Consider the following 24,704-nt stretch of genomic DNA (forward strand, 5'->3'; position numbering starts at 1 on the left):
AGTGAGCATTCCCCTCACAATATGTCTGTCTGGTTTGGCACCAGACAGACAGACAGACAGACAGACAGACAGACAGACAGACAGACAGACAGACAGACAGACAGACAGACAGACAGACAGACAGACAGACAGACAGACAGACAGACAGAGACAGACAGACAGACAGACAGACCGGATTTAAACCCAATTTTCTTACAGTAAAATACATACTGTGAATGTTTTTTTTGTGTGTTTGTCAAATATATGACAAATGTTCAAATACTACTGATATATTTGTGGTAAATGTCAGCATTTGTGTGCATTGTTGTTTTGCATATCTTGAGGAATATGACTTATTTACATGCTTTGTGAGTGTGTGTGCCTGTCTGTGTGTGTGCATAAGCATAGCAACAGCGTAATGACCCTGAGTCTACTTAGCTCTGCCCGATCCTCATGCTCACTCCTACTCCGACTGGGGAGAGAGAGAGAGAGAGGGAAGGAGAGGGATGCAAAAACACCCCCACCCCGGCCCTCAATACAGAACACCTAGCTGTAGACTAATCCCACTTTATCCCTCCAGCATAAAAAAAAACGTAATTTGAGGGGCCTCTGCTGTAAGCGGGTGGTGAGCACAAACTGTCAGATTAAGAAGTCTGAGAGGATGATCCCGGTCACACATTTAGCAGGATTTTATTTCCTACCAAATGACCAGCTTGCATGTTTGGCCAGAATCAACGTATTGAACTACAGAGAGTCTTAACAGTTGTGCCAAACCCAGAAACCTCACAAAAAAAATAAACATGGTTGTTCTTCCCACATAACACAGTCCACACGGGCAACCTTCCCTGTACTGTTAGTGGCCACCGAGTGGTAGTGATTACTTATAAGGCCTCGCCATCGGAAAAAAAGGAAGCTAAAGCATTTAGGTGTCTTAACTGCGGCCTAAAGTGCTAACAAGGGCTTAGTGGGGTAAATGTTAAAAGAGGTTTAGCTGCCCAACGCTTAAGGCAGAACTCCTGGGAGTAATTACTGTGTAGCGCCTGGTCCAGCCGGTGCGTAGTTGGACGAGAAGATCACCTCGATTTCAGTAAAGGGGGGGGGGCTTAACACTGGAGATAAAGCCAGACTAATGGAGATGAGGCGAAGCGGTATTTAAAGTTATTTTTTGGTTAAGGCCTTTAGTTAGTCGTTAGCTATTGACACAGAACAAGGGTGTGGCTGATTGGCTGATCAGTTTGAGTTGTCACTTAACTTTTCAGAGGTGTCTAGCTAGGCTACTATACCAAGGCACTAAGGTGTCTGTCACCATCAGATATTGTGAACTCCTAACCTGAAGATCGAGTGTAGCTTTAAGGTTTTGTACTGCTTTTTATTGTAACGAGATTACCTTCTCGTTCTGTCTACTTCGTTGGGACAAGCCAGTCACAAGCTCTTCTCATTGGTAGGAACTTGAAGGTGAGTTTGTTGAACCTCTCTTTGTGTCCCCTTTCTCTCTGTTACTCTTCAATCCTGCTTCTCTCTATTCTACTCTCTCATTCATTCATTCTAATGTGTTGCAAGAGCTAAACACTTTGAAATAAGATTTTATAGCATTTCATCATGTAAAGAGCAGCAAATACCATTAAAACAAAATATATATATATATATACATACACACAGTATATTGATTATATCTACGTTGACTCTACGTATTTCAAATTGTATGCATTTCAGAAAATAGACATGGTCAAATGTCTACATCAACTTTGTATCCCCGAAATGTTATCCTTAAAGGGATAGTTCAGCGATGTATCAAAATACATGGGGTTTGGGTCCAAAATATCTAGCTTTAGCATTTGTTGACAATGGCTAGTCTAAGCGTGGGTAACAAAAAAAAGTGTGGATTGCAGTCACTCCTTGTCTGTAGACTGCTTTCAAAGTAAGAAAATAAATATCAAAATGACAAATTCGCTGAACTATCCCTTTAACTTGTTGCCTGTTTAGTTCATTTATTTGATTTCTGTAAAATATTTAGGTAATGATGCTTTGAACTATGCACCTGTCTGTAGCTCCGACACTTTCAAACATTTTCAAAAAATGTGAAACTTTATTTCTCAAACCTACCCAATACTCTCACGTGTTAAATCTAAATAAAAATCTAACTAAATCCAAATCGAATTAAAATCTAAAGCTAATTGATATCAAAATGGCTCAGGTTCATTCAAACATAATTACAAGATATTTACGGTCTCAGCAAAAGTACGTCTAGCACTTGTTTGTCACTTAGAGGGATTAAAACGTTTCAGACAATTCTTCTGTCTTGTCTGATATGACCTCCCCAAATGCAAGGCTTCATGTAAGTCGTCAGCAATTTTCCCTTAGCTCATTCTTGTAATGAGATTAGCCCGGGCAGCCGCAAGTTCAGGCACCCAGAGCTCTAGGCTTAGATGCAGTATGGCTTCCACTTGTCACATGCATGCCAAAATCCCACTTGTTGTGTGGAAATATGCCAGATTGGATGGGGAGACTCCTAAATCTCACTGTTTGAAACCTCAAGCTTTCTAAGGTTTTAAAAAGGTAAGTGTTCATCCAATTGAATGGCATTACTGTGATTGGCTACTGGGTAAAGTGGCCTGATTTCAAATATACCATAGAATCAGCTAGGTGCTTAGTTAGCAGAGATATAAAAAGTACTAAAATATCCTACTCAAGTAGAAGTATTGTTACTATAATGACATTTTACTCAAGTAGAAGTAAAACTACTACACTCAAGTTAAAGTCAAAAGTAGCTCATTTAAAAAGTACTCAGAGTAAAAAGCAATTGAGTTACTTTTAAAATAAAACACTGACCTTGATAATAAGCTAATTTCCCTAAGGGTACCTGAACATTGTTACACATGAATGAGAAAACCTTTAAGACACCGCTATAGATGTTGCAATAGATTGATAACCTATAGGCTTCATGTACAGAATACATTAGGTTATGTAGTGTTCCTTCAGCAAAAACAAAGGAGTTCTGTTCTAATGCCTTCACTTCTCTCTGAGCGTGCTGTTCAGTTTCAGCAGGTGCTGATTTTCAAAGAGAATCAAGTTTATCCTGGCTCGCTTTGCAGTGAATAGCCGTCCAGCACAGCTAAAAAGATTCTCACAGGTGGCAGAGGCAGGCAGGCCTGTGCTCAGTTTGAGAGACAGCTTTTTATGTATGGAAAGGAATGAAGCAAGTCCATCTTGTCTGACAACACACAGGAAAGGTACCCATCAAGGTCCCCTTTACCTTGTGACCTTTTGGGCATCAGTTATGAGAAGAAATCATCTTCATCAGATGAATACTCCCTCTGTTGCTCTGTCTCGTCTATACATTATGTTAACCTGTATAGTGGCAAATACACAATGAGTATTTCTGAAAATTCTGCTTTGTGGCAACTTAGTTCATCATATCACTGACATTACAATAACCCACCCAAACACAGACTTTCCATACTTGTTTTCAGTGGTGGTCACAGTCGTTTAAGATGAGGGAGGATGGTAATTTTTTTACATGAGCATGGCCTTTTCTATTTCTATTTACAGCATATTGGATGACTGTCATTCATATTACATTCACCCAGCTCAATGTAACATCGATAGTTTTAGGCTACTACATGATACGCAAATTTTTCTCTGTACCAATAATGAGGTTGTTACAACCTAGCTTATGAATTAAAGTTTACGACGTACTGTAGGTGCACAGGTCAAGAGAATTTTGAGTAATCAAGGTGACAGACAGTGACACATTCAATACCGCCTTGCACACTCTTGCCTGCATCCAGCTGATCTAGGGTGTAATCATTATTCCAATAGTTGCAAACTCGAGTTTCTATTGGACATAGTCAGGTATATTTATCCTTGTTTTGTTACGTTTTTCCACTGAATCGGTGCAATGAATACACCCCTGATTACACGCAAACATAGTACACTTTAAAAGCAGCCACATACAAGCAGCTCGTTGTATATTGTGGGGTACAGCAGGTTAGCCACCGGGGGAGACTTGTCGAGACCTGGTGACAGACGAGGTATACATCACGCGGCGATGGCACCCTCTGCTGAACGTGTCAGGTCTCAACGGGATCTCCGGCCAGGACTAATTGGGACTGATTGTGGTTGGTGAGTAATCAAGAGGCTATTTTTAACCTCACACTTGACGTTAAGGAAATCCCCAAGTTAAGGAAAAGAAAAAGGAAAGGAAAAGCAAAAAAAGAAACGTCCCTTTTTTAGGACCCTGTCTTTCAACGATAATTCATAAAAATCCAAATAACTTCACAGATCTTCCTTGTAAAGGGTTTGAACACTGTTTCCCATGCTTGTTCAATGAACTATAAACAATTAATGAACATGCACCTGTGGAACGGTCATTAAGACCCCCATTCTTATTTGCTTCTAACAATACCAAGAATTAGAACAGGACAAGGTAGAAATAATTTTAGTTACTCAGCTCCGTGGTCCTGGAATTCTCCCCTGAACATTTAAAAATTTGATGATCTAGTCATGTTGGTGGAGTTTAAACACTTGGTCGATGTAAATATCATAGAAGAGTGTAATTGTCTTTAGGAGAGCTGTTTTTCAGTTATGACATTTGTGTTTCTTTACGTAATATGTAATTGTTGCACTGTATGTGTGTCTATAATTTTGTTCAATGTTGTGTTAGTGTATGAAAGTTGTTTCCCCTGCTGCTGTTGGACCAGGTGTCTCTTGAAAAACAGATTTCATCTCAATGAGAAAAATAAGATGTTAAATAAAACATTTAAACAAAGCTACTCGAACTAACGTGTTAGTAAACCTGCTACAATCATGAACAGTCAGCAGCAAGCAGTTTAGCAGTTACACCATCGGGCTCCGGTGGCAATAAATTCATAAAACCAAAGTTCCATTGTTGGAAAGCCACCTAGCTAACATGACACCCCTCTCTGTTTGAGCTGGGTGTTTGACTAGGCTAAACTAGCTAGCTGCATTCGACGCTAGCTAAGTAAGTAAAAGTGAAAAAATATATAGTACCAGTCAAAAGTTTGGACATACCTACTCATTCAAGGGTTTTGCTTTATTGTTTACAATTTTCTACATTGCAGAATAGTAGTGAAGACATCAAAACTATGAAGTAACACATATGGAATCATGTAGTAAACAAAAAAGTGTTAAACAAATCCAAATCTATTTTATATTTGAGATTCTTCAAAGTCGAATACAATTTTATACAAGAACACAATTTTTCCCTTTCTATCTGATACTGGCTTTTAGGTGAATTCCTAATTTACATGGAGAAAGTACATAGCTAAAAATCCTAGCCAGGTCTCTCTAAATACTGTGTCATGACCATGCAAGCTAGCATTAGCAAGCTAGCATTAGCAAGCTAGCATTAGCAAGCTAGCATTAGCAAGCTAGCATTAGCAAGCTAGCATTAGCCTAACTAGCATTAGCCTAGCTAATGTTCTTAGCTAGCCCAGATAACGCTAGCCACAATAACGGCTATTATGTAGCTAGCTAACTTAGTTGCAAGGATAGTTAGCTAACATTAGCATGCTAGACATGAAGGCTACTAGGCGTTAAAGACATCCAGTGCAACATTTTACCTCAACATGTTTCCACAAGTTCGAGACAAGAGTTTTTGTATGAAGTCACCTCCGCCATGGTGGGTAAGGGTAGGGTTGACTAACTTTTTGTTTTTGCTTTCGGGAGGGTTCTGTGTTATTTTATTGGGCACACGGGAGGGTAGTGCATTTTTTATCCCGTTTAAAGTTACTCCATCTAGCCAAATTTCCTAAACCGCTTGCATGCATCTCCCCTATATCGAGGTGTTTTGATACTTCCCGTATGCACTACGCTTTTCCATGTGCTAACTTTGACTATACCACAGGTCAATATACTATAGTCTACCAGTCTTTCTATTCTGCCCTCTATCCATAATTCATAGTGACAATAGGGCGAAGTGGATCATTTGTCCAGATCTAAATAGGCTAACTAGCAATCATACTGCACATAAAATTGAAAGATGCATCAATTTTCAACATAAATCCAAAACAACAAAATAGCAATAGCTGATAGGCAGCAGAGAGGCCAGGTTCATCATTGCACATGAAAGAACAGTGAAGACATGAGACAGCTCAAAAAGCTCCCCTATTGTTTAGGGACAAAACAGTGACACTATCGAGATTAGCCTACAATGCAATGACTAATTGCGTTATTGTTTTCAAGTCCAAAATTCAACTCTAGGCTGCAGTGAAAATGTAATTTGAATAACTGTGCAAAAGCCCTATGATTTCAATGTTTGATTCCATTTGGATCAGTTGTGGGTCCACTCTCAGCAGTTTATAAGGTCCAAAAAGGCACAGTAGCAGTTCAGTCTGGCTGTACTTCTGTTTTTACTTCTGATACTGAGATGTGCTGTATGTTGCGGATCATCATTATCCCAAGTCATCCTGTAATAATGTGGCCACGTATGCTCCCAGCAGGCTTAACGTGTCCTCTGCTTGTCTCCAATCCAGTGGCTAATTCCTCGCGCACCTAGTAACTAACGCTTCAATATAGCCTAAATATTTGTCATTGTAAAAAAGAAATGTATTACGTTTTGCATGTGGCATTAACACAACCAGTATAGAACAAGAAGGACCGCCCACTGTTAAAGCTCCCAATTCACCGCTTTATTGACAACGTTAAACACAACCCGTCACACATTCGTCCAAAATATAATTCCAACATACTCAAACTGGCTTGACATTAACCAGGTTCCCATTCAACCTTTTTATGCAAGTGAAGTACAGGAAAGTTGGTAAACTTTCCAAATGTCGACAAAACAAAATATGCTAGACAAGGTGGGATCATTTTGTGTCTGTAAAATTAATTATGCGAGAAATAGTTTTTTATGCGAAAATATTGATATAATAACCATCATATTGAAGTCACGAGATGAAATAAATTATGATGAATTTCACAAGGTGGTGAAAGTGCACGGTGATGAGCTTGATGCTTCTATCAATAAATATTTAGTGTCTTATTCTGGTGATATGATGATCGATGCTTGGCTGCCGTTCGACAAATAAAAATGTGTCTTTTGCACTTTTGTCCATAGTAAATCATGTAGGCTATACCCGCACTGTATCTGCTAGCTGTTGGCTAGAGCACATTTGCCAATACCAGAGTAGGCACATGTTTTCTTGTGACAAAAACACCAGTAGGCCTAGAGCTGAAAATGTGATTTAAACCCATTTAATTTCTATTTTTTATTCAGTACATGGGAATTTAACCACAAAAGTTATTTTTATGTGCAGTGCTTATTTACTTGCAGACTTTTATGCGCAACAAGCCAATTTGATGAAAACACAACAGTGATGGGCAAATGCACATATTGTTTTCATGCAGATTTTTTTTATATTCTCGTGAATTGGATGGAAACCTGGCTATAGACACCCTAAAGCGGGGTTCCAGCTCCCTGACCATCTGTTCGAGAAAAAATTGGTCCACAGCTGAATCTAGTTGATGTTCCCTGCCTTAAAGATTCTGGCAAGTGCGAGTGTCCAGTGTCACTTTGATTATGGTTGCACATCATGGTTAACCAGCAGCCCCAAACATCTAAAAAAAGAACCTACAGACCAGCTAAAACAAGCTTGTAAGAATTGTACTCCCACCTCATACTCATCTGGGGGTCGAGCATCTGTGGAGTAGTATTAATTCAACTTGGTCTGGTCCACAGAATTATCAAGGATTTAGCCCCCAGGTACCAATCCAACTATCTTTCATTTGATAGAGATGTCCACCAGCATACAACTAGAGCCAGAGACTCGAATATTCCATTTGAAATATGAGTCTATCTGGTAAGAACACATTTTTATATACATGTGCTGTTGAGTGGAACAAACCACCACAGCAACTCAAAAGCCATATATACCCTAACTACTTAAAAAAATAATGTCAAAAGCTGGCTAATGTGTGAACGGTACAACCTTTTTTTTCTGTATCTATGTAATTGTATATGTATCAATGTAAAAATAAGGACCACAATGGAAAAAAGACCTCAACTTCATTGTGCAATCCCGGTCACTTTTTAAATTCTTTGTACTCTGTGTATATATATATATATATATATATATAGCATATATATGTTTTTTTTTCCTGACTAATAAAATCAATCAATCCAAACTGTGCAGAGGCCAGTTGACGAATGGAAAGAGACATCTGTTAAAAAACACCAAAAAGTTGAATGACATTCAGAGATTGTTAACCCATGCCTTAATGCTGGATAGGCCTACAGGGTAGGGAGGTTGACATAGTCTATTTATTGTGGTGTAGAAAACGCAAACCATACAGTACCCTTTGTTCATTAGCTGTGTGGAAAATCTGTTGCATATCATTAATAGAATTAAAAATATGGCATCAAAATGTTGAAAATCTGATTTCCCCTAAGCTGATCATTGTCTGCAGCTGGCTCTAATCGTAGTGTGGGCCTAATGAAAGAAGCAGTGAGAGTGAGCTCGTCTGTGGTGGTCGGCGAACCATCAACCTTCTGGCCCATAGCCCTGCATGCCATCAACTGTGCCACAAAAGCATGCTGAAGTGGTAAAGTAAATTACCACTTTTCTAAACATAGGTTCACTACAGTTGTTGTTATTTGTTGTCGTAAACATTATTTTAAGTTCATTCTGAGGGTGGAGGGTGTGCTTTTTTTCAGTAAAGTATTTTTTATGTTGGGGAAGTGATTAAAAAAATGCATCTTGATTGGACTGTCTTTCATTTCAAACTGTCCCTAAGCAGCTTGCATTGCATGATTACACTGTCACCTCTCCTATGCTTGAAGGAGAGCCAGTCACTGAAATGCGGCCAGGAATCAGTGTTGCCAGCTATTTTTCAGTGAGAAAAGCTATTGGCTCCTTGATTTGTCGCTAGAAGAAGCTAATTGATGTTTTGCCGTTGCGGCGACAACGTCACATCACCAATTTGCCTTGCTGCGGCATAGCTGCTGTCCCCAACGTAGCGATTTCGCCTCCTCTCCCGCCACACACCCCCTTCCCTTCTGCGTCTCTGTCTCTCTGTTGCACAGACAGCTTCTCCCACTCTTGTTTGCAGCAAAATTGAGTTGGAAAAGTCACTAAATGCTATCAAAACTGTAGAAACTAGGTGGAAAAACTCCCCGAATGCAGCCCGAAAAGTAGCAGAATTTGTGGCTAGCCTCTTTTAACAATTAAAGTTGCTGGATGGGTCTGAAAACTTGCTAAATAGAATGACAAGTGGCTAAATTGACAACACTACCAGGGATTCTGGTAGATGCAGAAGATGCAGACACTGGGGGATTTTCTTGTTTGGGGAATTTCCTCAACCCTCTCTCCTCCATGACCCGGAAACCGATACGCGAGTATGTTCATTGACAAGAAGTCGAGAGGAGAGTTATGCCACTGCTTATACTTCCATGCTGGAGTTATGCCACTGCTTATGCTCCCATGCTGGAGTTATGCCACTGCTTATGCTCCCATGCTGGAGTTATGCCACTGCTTATGCTCCCATGCTGGAGTTATGCCACTGCTTATGCTCCCATGCTGGAGTTATGCCAAGATGCCACCGGGCCGCCAGCAAATAAAATAAAATAAAATTGTATTAGTCACATGCGCCGAATACAACAGGTGTACAGTGAAACAGTGAAATACTTACTTACGAACCCCTAACCAACAATGCAGTCAAAACAAATACGGATAAGAGTACTGGTACAGAGTCAATATGCTGGGGCACCGGTTAGTTGAGGTAATATGTACAGGTAGGTAGAGTTATTAAAGTGACCATGCATAGATGATAACAACAGAGAGTAGCAGCAGTGTAAAGGGGGGGGGGGGTAATGCAAAATAGTCTGGGTAGCCATTTGATTAGATGTACAGGAGTCTTATGGCTTAGGGGTAGAAGCTGTTTAGAAGCCTCTTGGACCAAGACTTGGCACACTGGTACTGCTTGCTGTGCGGTAGCATAGAAGTAGTTTAGCTCGTTTGGTAGGCTCGTGTCACTGGGCAGCTCTTGGCTGTGCTTCCCTTTCTAGTCTGTAATGGTTTGCAAGCCCTGCCACATCTGACAAGCTTCAGAGCCGGTGTAGTGCGATCCGATCTTAGTCCTGTATGGACACATTGCCTGTTTGATGGTTTGTCGGAGGGCATAGCGGGATTTCTTATAAGCTTCTGGTTTAGAGTGGCTTCTGGTTGGGGTATGTAAAGTACGGTCACTGTGAGGATGACGTCATCGATGCTCATATTGATGAAGCCAATGACTGATGTGGTGTACTCCTCAATGCCATCGGAGGAATCCCGGAACATGTTCCAGTCTGTGCTAGCAAAACAGTCCTGTAGCTTAGCATCTGCTTCATCTGACCACTTTTTTATTGATCTAGTCACTGGCACTTCTGGAGGATAGAATTATGGTCAGATTTTCCAAATGGAGGGTGAGGGAGAACTTTGTATGCGTCTCTGTGTGTGGAGTAAAGGTGGTCCAGAGTTGTTTTCCCTCTTGCTGCACATTTAACATACTGGTAGAAATTTTATAAAACTAATTTAAGTTTCCCTGCATTAAAGTCCCCGGATACTAGGAGCGCCACCTCTGGGTGAGCGTTTTCTTGTTTGCTTATGGTGGAATACAGCTCATTCAATGCAGTATTTTTTATATATTTTTATTTAACTAGGCAAGTCAGTTAAGAACAAATTCATATTTTCAATGACAGCCTAGGAACAGTGGGTTAACTGCCTGTTCAGGGGCAGAACGACAGATTTGTACCTTGTCAGCTCGGGGGTTTGAACTTGCAACCTTCTATACTCTACCTCAGGCAAGCAATAGCTCGAGACTTCCTTCGATATCGTGCACCAGCTGTTATTTACAAATATACATAGTCCGCCGCCCCTTGTCTTACCAGATGCCACTGTTCTATACTGCCGGTACAGTGTATAACCAGCCAGCTGTATGTTCATAGTGTCTTTGTTCAGCCACGACGCCGTGAAGCATGAGATATTACAGTTTTGAATGTCTCGTTGGCAGCCACGACTCCATGAAGGACGGGAGAAGAGTAATATTGGGACACGGAAAGGTTGATTTCAGTGGAGTAATGGAGGAGAAAAAATAGGAAGAAGAGAATGAGCAGAGGTTGAAAGTTGAGGTTGAAAGCAGAGATTGAATCTGAATTTGATGAAGATTTAAAAGGACATGGTGTGTCGAAGCAGACTGGGGTCAAGTACAAAAAGAGTGAGATGTCCGCCAGACCGAGCTTTGGAGGTGAAATGGAAGTGAATGAGGGAGATTTAAGTGAAGTGGAATTTGTGGTGAGGAGCTTGGAGCCCGAGCCTTGCATCGATGAACATGGTTATAATAAAGATGAGTTTGGTCAAGTGAGAGTGAGATTCTTAGAGATAGTGGATATTTTGGCTGATTCATATGTGGTATCAGGTCGGGTGGGAAAGTACTGTAGGTGTGCCCATGTTTCTGAGGATCGGAAGTGTCCGGTGTGAGGGAGGCAGGTGTTGTTGTCACCAGAATCAGAGTAGTGCAGAAGGTGTCATATGCTGAGGCAGTGAAGATGGTAGAGGAGGATGGGTCAAGGGTGAGGGATCCTGAGAGGATCCCTGTGAGTTGAAGATCTGTGCCACCACAGAGGTTGGCTTCTTAGTATTCATAGCAATGGCTATCAACATTGCTGCATAAATGGAAAGTAAATCCCAGAATATAGATGCTGTGGTGGCAGCTGCAGAGATGTACTTGGATGTACGAGATTTGACTTCAGAAGAGTTACAGGTTGTGTTGAGTGGTGGTGTTCCGTCGACCCAGGCCATTGACCATTATCATGGTGCAGGAGCAGGAGCAGGAGCAGATATGGTCAAAGTAGTGGGATTTTAATGGTTTTTAATGAGTTTAGGGTTAGTTGGAAGAGTGTTTTTTACCCCATTTTGTATCACAAGGTATAATGGATTTATACTAAAGTCCAGTTGGGGACAGTGATGCAACATATTGAATGACAACTGCCTTTAAACCCCGAAGAAGAAGAAGAAGAAGAAGAAGAAGAAGAAAGTCCTCAATAGCCTCCTTTTGGCGAGAAAGCACAAGTGTGTCCTACCTGAGTCCTTCGCAGAAGAGTTTTGAAATCTGTCACGCACTCTTTGAATCAGCTATTGTTTTCAGGAAGGAGAAAGGCATGCCAACATTGAACAATGATGATATACTACTTATCTTTTTCATCCATAACTTTTAAAAAAATGACTTTATACATTTATTTGGAGATTCCACCCTGTAAACGTAATTTGCCAGATAACACGCGATTGGAGAAGGAGAGTCTAATTTCATACCAGCGCATTTTCAGCAACTTTCCCTCTCCACGCAACCTTTCCTCGATTACCTTTGACCTTTGTCAAAACGAGGCAAGTGAGGACGAAGTAGAGGATGCAGGAGTTTCTAATTGAGAAAAGTCCTGGGTCTGTGTCTTGATTGTTTCCTGACTCTTCAGTCTCCTCCGTCTCAATTGTTTTTCAGACACACCGCTTTGATGAAAAACCTTTCCCGACCCATTTAGGACTCAAGCTAAAGGTCATCTGCTACTGTGCTGGAATCAAACCCACAACCCTGGTGTTGCTGCCATTGGAACCAAAATTAAACAGGCATTTTACTGAATCAGAAGGTTGTACAGTAGTAGCTGCTTTGATATCAGGCAATTCTTACTGTCTGTGTTGCAATAGGGGCCAGGCCTTTCGGACTTACCCCAAACTTTTGGTTAAAATTCATGCAAGCTCTACTCTTCCTGTATAAGATGAATTACCGAGCACACATAGTTTTTCCAGTTGAACTCTGTACCACAAAGACTAGGACTCCGTTCCTCTTCTGACTGGTAGTGCAGTAATGATAGGTGTGACAGGCTTGAATGTACATTAGTCTGTTTGTTGTTTTGAAGAGTTGGTCTGGTCACTAACTGGGTGAGTTTTCATTTATTTATACACGCATAGACAAACATACATTGACATTCACACAGGCAAAATGACACTATTAAGCAACAGATTTTCTCACACCCATATTTGGTTGTATAGGGACATTTGACACACAAACTCCTAATACACAAAGTAAAGACTTGTGCAAATATACAGTCAGGCTACCTAAGGAGGACATAAAAAACCTTGAACCACATTTTACAGTAATCTGGTATGGTTTATCTAATCTTTTTAAATGTTCACTCTTCTTACCTCTATCCGCCCCTGTGTATAATTGCTTAGTATAGTAGAAGAAAGATAAAATGTTGTGTGTAGAGTGCCATTGGTGGCAGGTACCAGGGTGACTCTGCAGCCAGATATTTCCCCCATAAACTGTTTCTCTCACAGGTTTATCCCCCAAGGTGTTTTCAGGACATCTCAAGGGGCTGATGGAGGCTAATAGGTTTATCACTCAGGGTGTTTTGTCCAGTGTGCTTACAGACAAGGTTTTCTGAGGGTAAAACTCCTAAACGCCCGGATTACCTCCAACACATCCCTTTAAAAATGCTGTATAGCCAGGATTTAGGCTAATCAGATAGTAGGGGAGAGAGGGGGAGGATAAGGTGTTGGATCCTGCTGGCCCTGCCAATGCCCCCAGACCGGGTTGGAAGACACGCGGGTCAGCAGATGTTCTCTGGGCCTGGCAGACTGGGTGGGACTAACAGGAGGATTACTGGAGCCCAGATTAGATGTGTCTGAGGTAACTTTAGGGGACTGTGGGGTAATACGGTACACAATTGACTAAGGCTACGGACTGCTAATGGTTAGGGTTAGGCTGGACCTTATGGCCGCAGATGAGAGGGGGGAGAGGGGGTAATAAACTCAGGGTGTATGGTTGGAGGGTATACAATATCTGTATCTAGACATAGAGACATGCACACACACACACATACCACACACAAAGTAAGAGAGACACCTAGTAATTTCAGTTCCCCCATGACCACATTTATTTCTAAGTGCCCTCTGCTATTTCCCTTCATCTCCCATTTAGTTAGTGTTGTAATCTATATCTCCAATGTTGTGTAAATCTACTGCCCATACTGGCCCAGGATTATTATCCCTGGATTAAAGCACTGCCTGTTCTGTCTAATATTTAATAATGGGATTTATTCATAAGAGGCTAATCAGAGGTGTCTAAGTCAATCGGGTGTAATGACAATCTGCAGCGACGGCCAATGATATGCATTGTGTGTGCGTGTAATATAATGACATGGTCTGTTTGTTTACAATGACTGTAGAAGTGAGACGGAGGTACTGGAGACAGTATTTTCCATTTGTGGAGTTCTCCTTGAGTTCTCCTGTTCTGAGGTGAATGTTGAGACAGTATTCCTCGATATAGATTTGGTCCCTCCGCCAACTTAAATTCAGCCAACAGGTTTTTAAATCTCCACAGGAACACTTCATCTGTGGCTCTCTCCCTTAAATACTATTGATGAGCACATGCTTAGCAATGCCTAGTTATGTTTACATGCTCAACCTATTAATAAGTATAGTTATAGTGTAGTGGAGGGGTTTGTCGAACAGGCAAACGCTCATGTGATTACTGATGAGTAGCCTAATCTTTCTGAGACGTGGACTAATGCTGTATCCCTCGTTGGCTATAGCTTTGCTCATTAGGCTAACACAGTCTTGTGTAAAACCAACAACCCAGGTTTGATATCTATCTGTTCAGTTACATTAGTGCTAGTCTCGCGCAACCATACCTCCAAATCGCGTTGTTGTCATGCCTCCTTTGGAGGCCTGGAGGATATTGTATTAGCCAAAACATCTGCTGGATTCCAGTGGCTCCATTTTTATTGGCTGTTACATTTTTAAGAACCCTCCCCCCACATGCCCGTAGAAGGGGCACTGTTATGTTCACTGTTATGTTCACTGTTTTCCAAGTCGATGAATGCATTACTACTCCTCTGCTTGAACAGAAAACAACGTTATGGCGTGTCTATCTAAGGGCTATGGTATAAGTTTAGTGTATCAAGTGTGGCCGACAGTCTGCGATTTATTGAAATTGAATGTCAGCACAAACATGGCATACATTAACACATTTTCACGGGGTGTTAATCAGTGATTTCTTGTCCATCCTCTCGCACTCTTGCTTCTATGGCACTAATAGGCACATTTTGAGCACTGCCCAATCAAGGCATTTGACTTCACCGGGCTTTCAGATTAGGGAAGCCTGGTTCTCGAAGAGGCTACATTCGTACATACAATATTAACTGTGTAGCATCATCATCGTCATTGAGGGCCTTTGAATTTACAAGTGTAAATCTACTGCCCATACTGGCCCAGGATTATTATCCCTGGATTAAAGCACTGCCTGTTCTGTCTAATATTTAATAATGGGATTTATTCATAAGAGGCTAATCAGAGGTGTCTAAGTCAATCGGGTGTAATGACAATCTGCAGCGACGGCCAATGATATGCATTGTGTGTGCGTGTAATATAATGACATGGTCTGTTTGTTTACAATGACTGTAGAAGTGAGACGGAGGTACTGGAGACAGTATTTTCCATTTGTGGAGTTCTCCTTGAGTTCTCCTGTTCTGAGGTGAATGTTGAGACAGTATTCCTCGATATAGATTTGGTCCCTCCGCCAACTTAAATTCAGCCAACAGGTTTTTAAATCTCCACAGGAACACTTCATCTGTGGCTCTCTCCCTTAAATACTATTGATGAGCACATGCTTAGCAATGCCTAGTTATGTTTACATGCTCAACCTATTAATAAGTATAGTTATAGTGTAGTGGAGGGGTTTGTCGAACAGGCAAACGCTCATGTGATTACTGATGAGTAGCCTAATCTTTCTGAGACGTGGACTAATGCTGTATCCCTCGTTGGCTATAGCTTTGCTCATTAGGCTAACACAGTCTTGTGTAAAACCAACAACCCAGGTTTGATATCTATCTGTTCAGTTACATTAGTGCTAGTCTCGCGCAACCATACCTCCAAATCGCGTTGTTGTCATGCCTCCTTTGGAGGCCTGGAGGATATTGTATTAGCCAAAACATCTGCTGGATTCCAGTGGCTCCATTTTTATTGGCTGTTACATTTTTAAGAACCCTCCCCCCACATGCCCGTAGAAGGGGCACTGTTATGTTCACTGTTATGTTCACTGTTTTCCAAGTCGATGAATGCATTACTACTCCTCTGCTTGAACAGAAAACAACGTTATGGCGTGTCTATCTAAGGGCTATGGTATAAGTTTAGTGTATCAAGTGTGGCCGACAGTCTGCGATTTATTGAAATTGAATGTCAGCACAAACATGGCATACATTAACACATTTTCACGGGGTGTTAATCAGTGATTTCTTGTCCATCCTCTCGCACTCTTGCTTCTATGGCACTAATAGGCACATTTTGAGCACTGCCCAATCAAGGCATTTGACTTCACCGGGCTTTCAGATTAGGGAAGCCTGGTTCTCGAAGAGGCTACATTCGTACATACAATATTAACTGTGTAGCATCATCATCGTCATTGAGGGCCTTTGAATTTACAAGTCATGGGTGACTCCTAGTGGTGAAAGAGGAAAATTACAAGCCATTTAAAGAGGGTTGCCCTCTCCGAGCAAACAATAATCTGCTCACCACCACTCAACTGTTTTTGTTCCCGGGCAAATGTGATCTTTCCTGTACCAGGGATACGTAAGCTAGGGTGCTTCAGACCAATTTAAAACTAGTACTTGAAAACAGACTAAATTGCTGTCAGCTAACCAAGCCGAGATCCAGTCAGCAACATCCCAGAGACAGGTGCCGGTCCACGGGCCACAGATTGAGAAACACTGGTCTTATATACTAATCTATACACTAATCTCTTCATCTCGGTTCCACAGAAAGGTCGGGTCATGACCCCAAGGGAGCAGCTGAGGAAGATGTCAGTGATGGGGGAGCAGGGGGCTCTGGACGAGAAACATTGGTACCGCCTGGTCAACGGCATATCTGCTGGAGGTAAGGCTGACCCACCTGGTTTAAATCTGTATGCTTCAAGACTTTGTTAGTCTGCTGAGTTAAAGCCATAGGTATGAACTTGCAAATCCTTAGCCTTGCTTAGAAAATTCACTCTATATTTTTATGCTTTATAATCTTGGAGTCAGGAACTTTTCCTTAACCAAGTTAATTACTGGGACCCAGAGCTTTTCCTGGTCAAGTCACATAGTCAGTAGAAACTTAGTAGTCAGTACGGCCCTAGTTCTGTAGACTTGTAACACATCTAACATTGTGTTTACTGTGTTGCGTTTCAGAGCTATGTCAGAGGCAGGAGATGATGATGAGGAACCAGATAGCCATGGCTCCTCAGATCCTGGCCCAAGGACAGCAGAGGATACAGGGGGTGCCCACCCAGTTTGAGCCTCGCTTCATGGAACGAGAGCTAGTTCCACCCTCGGAGATGGTATCTTCCGAGGCCAGGCAGATGCACATGGGGGGTCACCTGGGTCCGCCCATGCCCCCACACCCTGGAATTTCTGGCAGGGGCTTCCCTGGAGTTGGTTACAGTTTCATGCCCTCAGAGCCCATGGAGACAGTTGCCCGGCGACAGGAGCTCATCCACAAGCAGAATATCGCCAGGTATTGTCTGACATTGACCTGCAGCTGCTTGTCACGGGGCTTGTCAAAGTACACGTCATGGACTATAGGGCTTTGGATATCCCAGCCTTCCTTTTATAGCCCCCTTCAACCTGATACCAAGGGTCTGTTCTATGCACTATGTTACAGAGCAGTTGGCAGATTGAATATATACCTTGCCCATATTCAGAGCCCATGTGACCTAGAAACGTTTATTGTTATGTCCTGTTGGTGTATTGTTATATCTAACTGGTTTATTTTGTTATGTCTTGATGTATTGTGTCTGATTGGTGTACATTGGTTGTTTTTCAGGATGGAGATGAATGCCATCCTCCACCAGAAGGAGATGGAGAACGCCCATCAGAAGGGTCTGATGGGTATGGATGCGCCCATGATGTACCAGTCCAACGCTATGGCACTCCGGGGGCGCCAACGCCTCCCAGACGGCCACGACTTCTTTGTCCACCGTACCACCCTGGAGGAAATGCAGGCCAACAACCTCCTGATGTCCTCCAGCCCCTATCCACCAATCAGCACGCTGCAGAGGGAGAGGGGCCGCAGGGCTGGTCGCAGGGCAACTAATCACAAGAGTGCAGAGAGCCATGCGTCTGGACACAAGGGCCAATCGGAGGACAAGAGCGTGGAGCAGAGTCCCGGGGGTGCCTCTGGAGATGAGAAAGAGGCAGAGGGGAAAATGGACATGGGAGGGGAGGCAGTCGGCAAACAACATCAAGCCAAAATGGACACAGAGCTCTCGTCGAATGGCAGAAAGAGCTACAAGGAGGCGGCTCAGGGCCTGCGAAAAGCCTGCATAAACAGTCAAGATGGCTGCCCTGACGGTACCAACTGCAACAGTGGCGCCAGCGACAAAGACAGGCCCAGTCAATGCTCTGCGTTCCAGTATCCCTCCGCCAGTGGACCTATCCCAGGCATGCCTTACATGTTCCCTCCTGGTGAGGGTCTACTTTCTACAGTCTTGTTTTGATCAAACCATTCAGGGGTTATGCTGCTGTCTTTGATTTGATTTCTATGATGTATACGAACAAGGACAGATGTGACAGATGTGAGCCGTATGTGTGCTAACACATTTTGTCTTTTGTTTTTGATCAGGGCCACCCAATCTCTTTCTTAACGGACAAGATATGTCCTCTGTTGAAGACCTTAGGAAGTGGACAGTGAATGACGTGTACATCTTCATCAAAAACATGCCCAGCTGCTCTGAGTATGCTCAGGTTGGTGTCATTTCCTAATAATTATCAAACACAAGTGATTTCGTGCTTACAAATATACACTCATCTTTCCATGACATAGACTGACATAGCAACTCAATATTAAGGTGTTCCTAATGTTTTGTACACAAAGTGTTTAGTGGATCAGCTTAATATTGTTGGAAAGAATGTTGCTTCCAATGTAATTGTCTGCATAATTTCCAATCCCCTATATTTTTTGGGTAAATATATACATCCATACACGCATGCATATATATATATACATATATACATACACCTACCTATATAGACATACATACATTTTTAAAGAATATACCTTCATTATTATTTCCCGCAAACCCTACCACCGATCCCCCAATTGGAGTAAACTAATAAACACTTCTGCTTCTACCTTCAATCCATACATCTTATACACATTCTACAGACACAGTCTACTTTACAATAGTTCTCTCTTGTTTGTTCTTAGTCCTTCCTCTATTTCTGATGTCCATCCAGTTTGATTTCTATTTGTAACTATGCTATTTCACAAAAGCTCCGAACCTATATACATTCTACAGATCCCTTATGCCCTACATTGTTGATCCTGTTATTAGTCCCACCCTTCAGCTCCACTCAACCCCTCCCATCTGTCTCTCAACATCATCCATTTCGGATTTCTACTTGCCATATATTTTTCAACTGTGCTGTGATGCTTCACAAAATAATTGAACCTTCCTATTCTCATAGCTTCTATAGATTGTCAATTAAAAATACATTTTTTTGCTAAAATAATTATTATATTATTGATTGATTGACTATGGCTTTTCAAATCACCCAGTATTGCTATCTGTAGTGTTAGTTCTAGGCAAATGTTGCAATTCTTCAGCCATTCCTGGACCTGTGACCAAAAATGAGCTACATATGGATAAAACCAAAATAAATGATCTAATGACTCTGCCTCCTCACAGCAGAATCTGCAGAGCTGGGAAGATTGTATCCCCCATATATATAACATTCTATTAGTTGCAAGAATTTTGTATAGTAATTTATATTGAAAAATTTGAAGTTTTGAATCCGGTGTTGTTTTGCGTATCAATTCATAAACCATGTGCCATGGAATGGGTACATCGAAAATCTCCTTAAATGAAATTGGTATATGTTTTTATTTATCACACTTTTCTTTAACCATTTATGTTCTTTAATACAGGGCCGACATTCAAGTTCCTTACTTTTTTCCCCTTCTACTAGCCTCTTCCATTTTTGTGGTAATGCTGCAATTAATTGGTTGTAATTTTGGGTAGAGCAGACATTTCCATATGTCTGTGTTAGCTGCATGTGTGACATACAGTGCCTTGCGAAAGTATTCGGCCCCCTTGAACTTTGCGACCTTTTGCCACATTTCAGGCTTCAAACATAAAGATATAAAACTGTATTTTTTTGTGAAGAATCAACAACAAGTGGGACACAATCATGAAGTGGAACGACATTTATTGGATATTTCAAACTTTTTTAACAAATCAAAAACTGAAAAATTGGGCGTGCAAAATTATTCAGCCCCCTTAAGTTAATACTTTGTAGCGCCACCTTTTGCTGCGATTACAGCTGTAAGTCGCTTGGGGTATGTCTCTATCAGTTTTGCACATCGAGAGACTGACATTTTTTCCCATTCCTCCTTGCAAAACAGCTCGAGCTCAGTGAGGTTGGATGGAGAGCATTTGTGAACAGCAGTTTTCAGTTCTTTCCACAGATTCTCGATTGGATTCAGGTCTGGACTTTGACTTGGCCATTCTAACACCTGGATATGTTTATTTTTGAACCATTCCATTGTAGATTTTGCTTTATGTTTTGGATCATTGTCTTGTTGGAAGACAAATCTCCGTCCCAGTCTCAGGTCTTTTGCAGACTCCATCAGGTTTTCTTCCAGAATGGCCCTGTATTTGGCTCCATCCATCTTCCCATCAATTTTAACAATCTTCCCTGTCCCTGCTGAAGAAAAGCAGGCCCAAACCATGATGCTGCCACCACCATGTTTGACAGTGGGGATGGTGTGTTCAGCTGTGTTGCTTTTACGCCAAACATAACGTTTTGCATTGTTGCCAAAAAGTTCAATTTTGGTTTCATCTGACCAGAGCACCTTCTTCCACATGTTTGGTGTGTCTCCCAGGTGGCTTGTGGCAAACTTTAAACGACACTTTTTATGGATATCTTTAAGAAATGGCTTTCTTCTTGCCACTCTTCCATAAAGGCCAGATTTGTGCAATATATGACTGATTGTTGTCCTATGGACAGAGTCTCCCACCTCAGCTGTAGATCTCTGCAGTTCATCCAGAGTGATCATGGGCCTCTTGGCTGCATCTCTGATCAGTCTTCTCCTTGTATGAGCTGAAAGTTTAGAGGGACGGCCAGGTCTTGGTAGATTTGCAGTGGTCTGATACTCCTTCCATTTCAATATTATTGCTTGCACAGTGCTCCTTGGGATGTTTAAAGCTTGGGAAATCTTTTTGTATCCAAATCCGGCTTTAAACTTCTTCACAACAGTATCTCGGACCTACCTGGTGTGTTCCTTGTTCTTCATGATGCTCTCTGCGCTTTTAACGGACCTCTGAGACTATCACAGTGCAGGTGCATTTATACAGAGACTTGATTACACACAGGTGGATTGTATTTATCATCATTAGTCATTTAGGTCAACATTGGATCGTTCAGAGATCCTCACTGAACTTCTGGAGAGAGTATGCTGCACTGAAAGTAAAGGGGCTGAATAATTTTGCACGCCCAATTTTTCAGTTTTTGATTTGTTAAAAAAGTTTGAAATATCCAATAAATGTCCTTCCACTTCATGATTGTGTCCCACTTGTTGTTGATTCTTCACAAAAAAATACAGTTTTTTATCTTTATGTTTGAATCCTGAAATGTGGAAAAGGTCGCCAAGTTCAAGGGGGCCGAATACTTTCACAAGGCACTGTAACCCCACCAGTCCTATTTATGATATCATACACTAAAATTATACATTTTTTAAACATTTCTTCGATAAATACAGTTTTTTTAATCAATTAGTATATTTGAATTTAACCACAACTATTTGTTCCGTCCTTTCAGGTGGATTAAACTGAAATTGCAACCAACTTTCTAAGGCTTGTTTAAAAAATAAGGATATTTTGGAGATTATTTCCTTTTCAAACAACCGAAAGTGAGCAGGTGTAATCTGAATAAAGGGGAAAAGGCCCTTCCTGAATATAGGATGAGACATTCATACCAATTGACTAGAGAACCAGTTTGGATTTAAGTATAACTTTTGTATGACGGATGCCTTTAGTGAGAGGTCTAATGCTTTAATATTTAATAATTTCTGCCCACCGAATTCATATTCGTTATATAAATAGGCCCTTTTAAAATTGAATATTTTTTGTTCATATAATTGAAAAAGCAGGTCACTAGGTGTAGGCAAAACCATAAGCAAATAGGTAAACTGTGATATGACTAAGGAGTTAATCAGGGTGATTTTTCCACAAATAGACAGGTATTTTCCTTTCCATGGTAGCAAGATCGTATCTATTTTTGCTAACTTTCTATAAAAATGTATTGGAGTGAGATCATTTCATTCCTTTGGGATTTGTATACCGAGTATGTCTACATTTCCGTCAGACCATTTAATTGGTAAACTACATGGTAATGTAAAATGTGCATTTTTTAGTGATCCAATACGTAATATGGTACATTTATCATAATTTGGTTTTAATCCAGAGAGGATAGCAAAAGTATCTAGATCCTCTAAGAGGCCATGGAGAGACTCTAATTGTGGATTTAAAAGAAAACATGAATCATCAGCGTACAATGACACCTTAGTTTTTAGGCCACGGATTTCTAATCCCTTAATATTATTTTTGATCTAATCTTTACAGCTAACATTTCAATGGCAATAATAAACAGATATGCCGATAGTGGACAACCTTGTTTTACTCCTCTAGATAGTTAAAAACTTTCTGAGATGTAGCCATTATTTACTATTTTACACCTAGGTTTACTATACATAACCTTAACCCATTTTATAAGAGATTCCCCAAAATTGAAATATTCTAGGCATGTATATATGAACTCCAGTCGTACTTTATCAAAAGCCTTTTCAAAATCAGCTATGAAAACCAGGCCTGGTGTCCCCGATATTTCATAGTGTTCTATTGTTTCCAGTACTTGTCTTGTATTATCTCCAATGTATCGTCCATGTAAAAAACCTGTCTGATTAGGTTGAATAATATCTGACAATACTTTTTTAATTCTATGTGCCAAGCATTATGCTAGGATTTTTGCATCACAACACTGAAGTGTAAGTGTACACTCAGTGTTAATCAGCAACAGAATTCAAATTGGCCAGGACTGCCACCATTGACTCTTTCCAATTTGCACCCTACCTTGAGGCATTCAAACTTTGGAAGAGAGCATATAGAGGCCATCTTGGCAGATTTGAATTCTGTTGATAATTTATGTAAGCAGGAAGTTGCATTGCTGTCATACTGCTGCGTCTGTCTTTAAGGAAATTGTCTTATGGATATGCATTACTATACTACTCCTCATCATACCTGATTATTCCCTGCAGACGTTCAAGGACCACATGATAGATGGAGAGACATTGCCATTCCTGACAGAAGACCATCTACTGGACACGATGGGACTGAAGCTGGGCCCGGCACTCAAGATACGATCACAGGTATACAAACCATCAAAAACAGTTAGTCTCACAAATTCGGACAGCAGACCAAAATCTTCTGGAGTGCTGTCTATTTAATTTCCAATGGATTATATTTACTATAACCTAGCACACAAGCATTTTCGGAAAAGAGTAATAATGAAATCAGCACATTGCTTATTAGAATATCCCATGGTATCGCTCTTTCTGTCCCACTCACCAGGTCTCGAGCCGGCTAGGCAGCATGCTCTACATGATGAGCCTCCCACTCTCTGCTGCCGCCGCCCTACAGGCCACATCTGAGAAGGCAGGAGGAGACAGATCGTCAGAGATCAGCTCCCCTGTATACTGTAACAGTGTGGAGATGATGGGCAGCCCCTGCACCAGAGACCCAGAAGGACGGAAACCCACAGACCCCCTCCCAGAGACTGACAACCCCTCTCCCCCCTCGGCCAGCAGTGAAACTGCCTGAGGCATCAATGAGGGAGGTACGAGTCCTCGGGCCAGTGACTCAGTTCCAAGTCGACCCCTAGCTCCTACCACATACTGTACATATAGACACAAACCCCCTAAGGACTTAATGTAGATCTTTAAGCTTTGGGTGGGTATAAGTAATGGATGCATCTTGCCCTCTGATTGGCAAGGTGGAATGTTAATTTAATCTGTCCAATCCTTGCAAACAGTCAGAAGTGCATAGGTAGTAGGAAGTAGGGGTCAATTTGGAATTCAGCAAGTGTTTCAGCCCTAAGAGCTGTTTTTAAGCTGCTTACCATTTCCATCAGGCTATTGTGTTCAAATCAAATCCAATTGTATTTGTTACGTGCGCCAAATACAACAGGTATTACGGTGAAATGCTTACTTACAAGCCCCTAACCAACAATGCAGTTTTTAGAAAATACCTATAAAAACCGTAAGAATAAGAAAAACAAATAATTAAAGAGCAGCAGTAAATAACAATAGCAGGGCTATATACAGGGGGTATCGGTACAGAGTCAATGTCAATGTGCGGGGGCAGCCTCCTGGGTGGCGCAGTGGTTAAGGGCACTGTACTACAGCGCCAGCTGTGCCATCAGAGTCCCTGGGTTCGCGCCCAGGCTCTATCGTAACCGGCCGCGACCGGGAGGTCCGTGGGGCGACGCACAATTGGCCTAGCGTCGTCCGGGTTAGGGAGGGCTTGGTCGGTAGGGATGTCCTTGTCTCATCGCGCACCAGCGACTCCTGTGGCAGGCCGGGCGCAGTGCGCGCTAACTAACCAAGGTTGCCAGGTGCACGGTGTAGCCTCCGACACATTGGTGCGTC

At 41.6% G+C, this 24,704-nt stretch overlaps 1 protein-coding gene across 1 annotated transcript; it reads left to right on the forward strand.

Moving 5' to 3' along the window:
- Window positions 1–1,124: 1,124 nt before the first annotated feature.
- LOC110530925 (sterile alpha motif domain-containing protein 7-like) lies at window positions 1,125–24,431 on the forward strand. The gene is made up of 7 exons (XM_036985559.1): window positions 1,125–1,434; window positions 16,784–16,898; window positions 17,192–17,516; window positions 17,826–18,466; window positions 18,624–18,745; window positions 23,316–23,426; window positions 23,629–24,431. The coding sequence occupies exons 2-7, from the start codon at window positions 16,796–16,798 to the stop codon at window positions 23,875–23,877; spliced, it is 1,551 nt and encodes a 516-aa protein (XP_036841454.1). The 5' UTR covers window positions 1,125–1,434; window positions 16,784–16,795; the 3' UTR covers window positions 23,878–24,431.
- Window positions 24,432–24,704: the final 273 nt, after the last annotated feature.

The sequence above is a fragment of the Oncorhynchus mykiss genome, chromosome 8 (genome assembly GCF_013265735.2).
Source record: "Oncorhynchus mykiss isolate Arlee chromosome 8, USDA_OmykA_1.1, whole genome shotgun sequence".
Classification (NCBI taxonomy): domain Eukaryota; kingdom Metazoa; phylum Chordata; class Actinopteri; order Salmoniformes; family Salmonidae; genus Oncorhynchus; species Oncorhynchus mykiss.